Genomic DNA, 8,669 nt, shown 5'->3' with positions numbered 1-8,669 from the left:
CTTTACATTTGTAACATTCACAATCAGTCCTGATAGAAATTATTCACTATTGAACCACAAGAGTCTTATCCCCATCTCCTTTCACCAGCCTTGTCTAGACAGATTGGAAACCACTCAGTGGAGATTCTACCTTCCCCTGCACCCTCCCCTGCACTTAAGGAAGATCGAAAAATTGAAATATGGTGTTGGTGAAGAACATTGAATATACCATGAACTGACAGAATAACGAACAAATTTGTCTTGGAAAGATGTATAGTCATAATGCTCCTTAAAAGCAGGGGTGGTGAGACTTTATCCCATGTACTTTGGACTTGTTTTCAGGAAGGGCCGGTTGCTAGAGAAGGACATGATGCTTGCTAAAATAGTGGGTCAGCCAAAAAGAGGAAGACACTCAATGTGATAGATTGACACATTAGCTAAAACAACAAGTTCAAACAGCAATGAGTTGAGTGAGTATACTGTACGTAGGGTTAGGGTTACTATCGCTGGAGAAGGATATCATGTTTGGTAAGGTGGAGGGTCAGAGAAAAAGAGAAAGACCCCCAACAAGATGGATTGGCCAAGTGGCAGCATCAGTGGACTCAAGCGTGGCAACAGCAGTGAGGTTGGCCCAGGATCGGGCAGTGTTTCATTCTGCCGTGCATAAGGTCGCTATGTGTCGGTACCGACTCGATGGCATCTAATAACAACAACAACAAGGGTTGCTATGAGTTGATGACACCTAACAACAACAATCATTTCTCTTACAATTGTGTGTTTCGAAATCTTTCCCAGATTGAGGTTTCCCTTTTCAACTTTTTCATGATGCCTTTTGATGAACAAAAGTTTCTAATGTAATCAAAATTTTTGTATGTTTTTTAATTTCTGATTTGACCTGTTTAACACATTTTCTTATGTTGTCTTAATGTTTCGCCTTTCACATTAAGTTTGGAATCTGTCTGGAAATAACTTTTGAATACAGGGTTAAGTTTGAGTACAGGGTGTAATTTCATTTTTTGTTGTTCTGTATCGATGCAAACTTGCTCCTACATATTTATTCTTTTCCCCACTGACTGTGTCAAAATAAATTTCCATAAATGTGTGGACCTGTTTCTGAACTTTCTATCTGTTCCTTTAATCTACCTGATTATTCCTATGCTAGTTTCACATTTCTAAAGTAGCATAAACTTTATACTAATAGTAGTATAAATCTTCACCAATCTTATTCTTAATCAGAGGTGTCTTGCTTCTTATTTGTGGCCATTTTCCTTATAAATTTTAGAATAATTTTTTTAAAAGGGTGGGATTTTTATAGTAATTGCATTGAATCTATAAATCAATGAGTGAAGAACTGACATTTTTATTAAAAAGAATCTTCCCAACCATGAACATGATATATCTCTGCATTTAGTTTTTTAATAAAATTTTAATGGTTTTCTTTACAGAAACCATTCATATTCTTCTTTTATTACACATATCAGATTTTTTTTCACATGATTATTATCATGTTTTTAATTGTTAGTATTTGGTAATACAGGGTTTTTACATAAGGGGGGGCTTCAAAAAGTTCATGGAAAAGTAGAATTATATGATAATGAAATTTATTTCCATGGACTTTATGAAGTCCCATCATATTTACTTTATATCTAGTGTGTAGTGGTTATGAATTGGTCTGCGAACCACAAGTTGAGCAGTTCGAAACTACCAGCTGCTCTGCAGGAGAAAGATGAGGGTTTATGCTCCCGTAAAGATTTACTGCCTTGGAAACCCTGTTCAGGGTTGCTATGGGTCAGAACCGACTCAGTGGCACTTAACAACAACAACAACAATGTTTCTATGTTCTCTCAGCATTCTGTATGTTGATTCATTGGGGGTTCTTCATAATCATTTGTTCTGTAAACACATATTTTTAAATTTTAATCCTAGGTCTTTATTTCTTTATCTGTCTAGCTAGGCCCCCTGTACAAAAGAGAATAAAAGTTGAATACAGTTACCTTTTTTTTTTTTTCTTTTTAAGGAAATGCTTTCAATGGTTCTTCATTAAATATGTTTACTTTAGTTTTTTGGGTGTGTGTCATCTTTATAGGATAAAAATAAAGTAATTAATTTTCAATAAGAAAATGTAAATGCCAAATAATAGTATTTATAATAATGTAATGATTTAATTTGGTTTAGTAGATTTGTGTTCAAGTCTTTCTCTCCCTTCAAAGCCTTTCTCTCTTACCCAAAGCCCTACACTCAGCCCCAAAATACATTTCAGTTGCAAAATATTTGAATGCTGAGGGATCACAGGTATTCCCTGCTTTTAGAAAGTTCACTTGACACCACTTCATTTTTAAGACTTACTTATAGTAGTACCTGTTTCCACTAACTGAAAGAACTCCATGATGAGAGGCCAGAAATGTAACTCGCTTTCAACATTTGTTTTTCAGCAATCCACTAAATAGGCAGCACATACCCCAAGCAAAAAGAGTGGACAGTAGCATCCTAAGTGCTTTCCCTAGGAACTGCACTTAGCAGCATCTCAGCATCAAACCACCATAGGTTTAAACCGTGTCTGAGAACACTATATGTTAATGTTATTTTAGGTTTTAAATGTTATTTTATATGATTTGGTAGGTTATTTTTAGGATCTGCAAATGCTCAAATAAAATTTCTATATAAATTCATGGTAATTGCTTCTTTGCTTTATGTCTGAATTGTTTAGGAAGGTATCATAGGAGCACTCTACTTTGAGATAGTGAGGGAAGCCTGTATAATTTTCTTCTTTCAAAGGTTATTAACCAAAAAAACCATACCCATTGTCAGTGAATTGATCACAACTTTATGGCAACCCTGTATAGAGTTTCTGAGATTGTAAATCTTTATAGGAACAGACAACTGCATCTTTCTCCTGTGGAGCAACTGGTGGGTTTAAACTGCTGGCCTTGAGGTTAGCAGTCCAGTGCTTATCCTGTAGTGCCATCAGAGATCCTTCCTTCAGCTATTGTTGTTATGTGCCGTGGAGTCAGTTCTGACTCATAGTGACCCTGTACAGGGTTTACGAGGCTGTAAATCTTTACGGGAGCAGAAAACCTCATCTTTCTCTCATGGAGCAGCTGGTAGTTTCGAACCATTGACCTTAAGGTCCACAGCCCAATCTGTAACCATTACGCTACCAGAGCTCCTTTAGCTATTAGCAGTAGTTAGTTGTAACTTAACAAGATCCTGAGGAAGATATTTTTAAATGTTTAACCCACTAATTTATATATTTATAAGCTAAGGCTTTAGTTTTTATTTTTATATTTATGCAAAAGACAAGAGAAATCATTTCAGTTGTAACTGTACAAAAGATTACTGTTCATCTCAATAAAAATATTTTTCAAATATTTTTAAAATTTATAAAATTCAATTCTACTTCAATGAAATATGATTGAAGTATTTAAAAATATACTCAATTTATGTATTTTGAAGGCATTGCAGGAACGAAAACGGAGAATTTTAGATGAAGCTGTGGAATTAAGTCAAGATCACTTTAAAAAATACTTAGCAAAACTTAAGTCAATCAATCCACCTTGTGTGCCTTTTTTTGGTAAGTTACTAAATACGGATATTATGTTTTGAGGGAGTGTGTGTTGTAACCAAAAGAGGGCAGTCTTTAGAGGCAGATTATTATGATTTCATATCTGAGTTCGTTTATGCTTATTAACTATATTAATAAGTGAAACTTAAAATCTCACTCTTTATAAAATTGATCTGATAATTATAAGGTTATTGTAAGATTTAAAAAATTATCTTTATGTCACATAGTGCAAAGTTGGTATATACTCATAGGCACTCATGATATGAGTATATATTATTTTTATTATATCTCTATATGTCACACATAGTTTTTGTTTTCATTTTAATATGTTAAAGGCATCTAAGTGGTGGTTTTTTTTTTTTTATCAGAATGAAAACCTTAGTATGTATTGTATTAAGCAAGGTTTTTACAATGTGAGTTTTTCTTAAATACTATTGAAATTGAGTGGTCTAAATTAGGGTTTCTTAACTTTTTCTCTATTGACATTTTGGACAAATAATTATGGAGGGCTCTCGTATGCATCGAAAAATGTTTAGCAACATCCTTGATCTCTACTCACTAGATGCCAGTTATCCTGACAACCATTGGCAGATATCGTTCGAACAGCAAAATGGACTGCAACTGAGAACCAGTGATTGAAATGAATCAGTAATTATGCATGAAAAGAAAAATGAAAAACTTATTTACTCAAATTTAAATGTTCAAACATTAGTCTTATCAGTTTAGGAAAGAATAAGCATTCAACCCCAAGGTTGGTTTTCACTGCAGTGTCAGCGGTTCAAACTCACCAGTCGCTGCTCAGGTTGCTGTGAGTAGGAACTGACTCAACAGCACTTAACGACAACAGCAACAGTTTAAGAAATGTCAAGTAGGCTTTTCTGACCCTAATTTATTGTTTAATTTAAAATTTTATACATGTAAAAAAAGTTCTTGATGAATTGATGACTAAGTATACTAGATACCAACATTCTAGGAGCAGAATTGATGGATGATAGGATTTTGATGTCTCCAACTGTCTTAAATAAATTGTTTCCCCAAGCAATTGATAAAATAACCAATTTTTAAATACTTGTCTCTAATACTTTTCTTAATAGGAATATATTTAACAAATATTCTGAAGACTGAAGAAGGGAATAACGATTTTTTGAAAAAGAAAGGGAAAGATTTAATTAATTTCAGTAAGAGGAGGAAGGTAGCTGAAATTACTGGAGAAATTCAGCAGTACCAGAATCAACCTTACTGTTTACGGATAGAACCAGAAATGAGGGTACGTATTTTCTTTGCTTACCTTTAAAAGAGAATATGATAAATATCATAACCACACATTTTACTGTTTATTTTGCTGTGAAAGTAATATAAAGAGTTCATAATTAATCAGTAGGTGTTGGTGGTAAATATGTAATATTCTATATTAGCAGTCTACAGCTATTCATATTATAGGCATTTTCTCTGGAAAGTAAAACTTTTTTGTGTAACAGGATCAAATAACACTTCCAAAAAGTACTTGTCACAGTGGAAGGGAAGAATTCTTTTGGTAATCAGTAAAAAGAAAATTCACTCCTATACTACCATTGATTGGTAGTGTGCATGTGTGATTATTGTTGTGTCAGTATTGTTGTCCAGTTGGCTCTGACTCATAACAACCTTAAGCACAGCAGAATGAAACACTGCCTGGTCGTGTGCCATCCTCACATTTGTTGTTATAGTTGAACCCATTGTTGCTGCCACTTTGCCAATCCATCTCATTGGGAAGGGCGTTGTCCTCTTTTTTGCTGACCTTCCAATTTACCGGGCATAATGTCCTTCTCTAGGGACTGATCCCTTCTGTTAACGTGTCCAAAGTATGAAAGATGAAATCTCGTCATCCTGTCTTCTGAGGAACATTCTGGCTGTACTTACAATACAGATTTGTTTGTTGGTATTTTAAATATTGTTCTTCAAAACCATAACTCGAATGCATCAATTCTTCTACTGTCTTTCTTATTCATTTTCCAACTTTCACATGCATATGAGACTGTTGAAAAACGATATGTCCATGTATAATACCATACTTGCCATACTTGAGGAAATATGGCAAAAAGAATACAGTCTTGGTTTTTAAACCAGTCAGTATCCCCTTTTTCTGTGTGACCAACTATCTCTTGGTCTATGTACAGGTTCCTCATGAGCAAAATCAAGTGTTCTGGAATACCCATTTTTCACAGTGCTATCCATAGCTTGTCATGATCCATACTATCAAAAGATTTTGCATAGTCAGTAAGGCACAGGTAAGCATCTTTCTGGTATTCTCTGCTGTCAGCCAAGACCAATCTGACACCAGCAGTGATATCCCTTGTTCCATATCCTCTTGAGTTTCTGGCAGCTCCCTGTTGATATACTGTTGCAACATTTTTGAATTATCTTCAGCAAAATTTTACTTGCATGTGATATTAATGATATTGTTTGATGATTTCTGTATTCTCTTGAGTACCTCTCTTTGTAATGAGCATAAATATGGATCTCTTCCAGTTGGTTGACCAAGTAGCTGTGTCCAGATTTCATGGCAAAGATAAGTGAATGCCTCCAGTGCTGTATCAGTTTATTGAAAGATTTCAATTTGTAGTCCATCAATTACTGAAGCCTTGTTTTTCGCCAGTGTTTTCATGCAGCTTGGACTTCTTCCTTAAGTGCTGTTGGTTCTTGATCATATTCTACCTATTGAAATGTTCGAACACTGACCATTTCTTTTTGATATTGTGACTATATATACCTTCCATCTTCTTGTGATACTTTCTGCATCAATTCAATATTTTGCCCATAAAATCCTTCAATATTGGAAGTCTATTGGAAGTCAAGGCTTGACTTTTTTCTTCAGTTCTTTCAGTTTGATCATTTCTGAACTTTTTCTTCTCTTTGGTTTTCTAACTCCAGATGTTTGCCCATGTCATTATGATACTTTACTTTGTTTTCTCAAGCTGCCCTTTAAAATTTTCTGTTCAGGTCTTTTACTTCGTTAACTCTTTCAGTCACTTTAGCTTCTCTGCATTCAAGAGCAAGTTTCAGAGTGTCTTCTGACATCCACTTTGGTCTTTTCTGTCTCTCCTGTCTTTGTATGATCTTGTGCTTTCTTCCTGTGTGGTATTATTGATGTCATCTCACTGCTCTTCTGGTCTTTGGTCTTCAGTATCTTATGCATCAAATCTGGTTTTGAGATGGTCTCTAAATTCAAGTGAGGTATGTTCAAGGTCATATTTTGGCTCTCATGGACTTTTTTTTAACTTTCTTTAGTTACCACCTGAACTTGCATATGAGCAGTTGATGGTCTGTTCCACAGACTGCCCCTGGCCTTGTTTTGGCTAATGTTATTGAGCTTTTCCATTGTCTCTTCCCACAGATGTTGTTATTTGGTTCCTGTGTATTCCATCTGGTTAGGTCCATGTGTATGATTGCGTTTTATATTGTTTTAAAAAGGTATTAGCAATGAAGAGTTACTAGTCTTGCAAAATGTTATCATATGATATACAGCATCATTTCTGTCACTGAAGCCAAATTTTCTAATTTGGCTTTGTTTCCAGCCTTCACATTCCATTCACCAGTAATTATCAATACATATTGGTTGCATGTTTGATCAGTTTCAGACTGAAGATGTTGGTAGAATTCTTCAATTTCATTATCTCTGGCTTTCGTGGTTGGTGTGTAAATTTGAATACTTGTGGTATTAACTGATTTTCCTTGTAAGTGTATGGATATTACCCAGTCACAGACAGCATTGTGTTTCAAGATAGATTTTTTTTTTTAACTTTTTATTGTAAATTGAGTAATGGTAAACAGAAAAAAATCAAGAGCCTTGCTTTCAACCAATCATGTGTTTTGTTTCATCTCAATGATTACACTCTCCACCCTGTAACAATAGTTATCCTGCCTCTACTTGTGGCTTCCCTTTTACATCTCCCCCCCTCCCCCACAAATGAACAAAACACATACAAAACAAAAAATATATATTCATTTAAATTGCCAAAGGACACATTTTGCAAGCCAGCCTCTTTCCCTCAGGCACACAGCCTTTCTCAGTCCATGGGTCTAGAGTCTCCAGCTGCTCTATCAAGATAGACCTTGAAATGTTCTTTTTGATGATAAATACTATGCTGTTCCTCTGGAATTTGTCATTCTTTTCATAGTAAACCATGTTATTGTTTGATTCAAATTGCCAGTACTTTGTCCATTTCAGCTCACTTGTTGTTGTTGTTTTTAAGTGCTATTGAATCGGTTCCAACCCATAGTGCCCTGTATAGGGTTTCCAAGGAGCAACTGGTAAACTTGAACTGCCAACCTGGTGTTTCAAACTGACTTTCCAGTCAAGTCTATGATATTGATCTTTATGTGTTCCATTCCATTTTTGACAACTTCTAATTTTCCTAGATTCCTGCTTCATATATTTCATGTTTTGATTACTAATGAATGTTTTCAGCTGTTTCTCCTCATTTTAAGTTGTGTGCTATCAGTAAATGAAGGTCCTCAAAGCTTTACTCCATTCTGGCAGCATGGTCAGCTATACTTTGAGGAGACAGCTTGTCCCCAGTACTATTTTGAATGCCTTCTATCCTTACGGGTTCATCTTCCAATACTATTATCTGATAATATTCTGGTGCTTCTCATAATGTTTCAATATTCAATATCCTGGTGCTCTCTGACAGTGTTCCACTATTATTCATAGGATTTTCAGTGGCTAAACAGTCAGAAGTATTTTGCCTCTTCTTCTTCCTAGTCAGTCTTAGTCTGGAAGCTCTAGAACACCTCTATAAACCATGGCTGATCCTGCTGGTATTTGAAATACAGGTGGCAGAGCTTCCAGTGTCACAGCAACATGTAGAGCACCACAGACAGTGGTGTATGTGCCAGTGTAATCTCTTCCTGAGTGGTGGATGGGCCAGTGTAACGTTATGTAATCACTTCCTGAGTGGTGGATGGGCCAGTGTAACATTATGTTGTAATCACTTCCTGAGTGGTGGATGGGCCAGTGTGACGTTATGTAATCACTTCCTGAGTGGTGGATGGGCCAGTGTGACGTTATGTAATCTCTTCCTGAGTGGTGGATGGGCCATTGTAACATTATATAATCTCTTCCTGAGTGGTGGATGGGCCAGTGTGA

At 35.6% G+C, this 8,669-nt stretch overlaps 1 protein-coding gene across 2 annotated transcripts in view; it reads left to right on the top strand.

Moving 5' to 3' along the window:
• Positions 1-8,669, top strand: part of SOS2 (son of sevenless homolog 2 (Drosophila)) — a 129,564-nt gene that overhangs the window by 106,404 nt on the left and 14,491 nt on the right. For both annotated transcript variants that reach the window (XM_006872334.1, XM_006872335.1), the window contains 2 exons: positions 3,433-3,550; positions 4,636-4,808. In XM_006872334.1, the coding sequence (XP_006872396.1) occupies positions 3,433-3,550; positions 4,636-4,808 (291 nt within the window). The remainder of the gene's footprint in view (positions 1-3,432; positions 3,551-4,635; positions 4,809-8,669) is intronic.

The sequence above is a fragment of the Chrysochloris asiatica genome, unplaced genomic scaffold (assembly GCF_000296735.1).
Source record: "Chrysochloris asiatica unplaced genomic scaffold, ChrAsi1.0 scaffold00194, whole genome shotgun sequence".
NCBI lineage: Eukaryota > Metazoa > Chordata > Mammalia > Afrosoricida > Chrysochloridae > Chrysochloris > Chrysochloris asiatica.
Note: the sequence above shows the minus strand (reverse complement) of the source record. Positions and strands in the feature narration are given on the sequence as shown.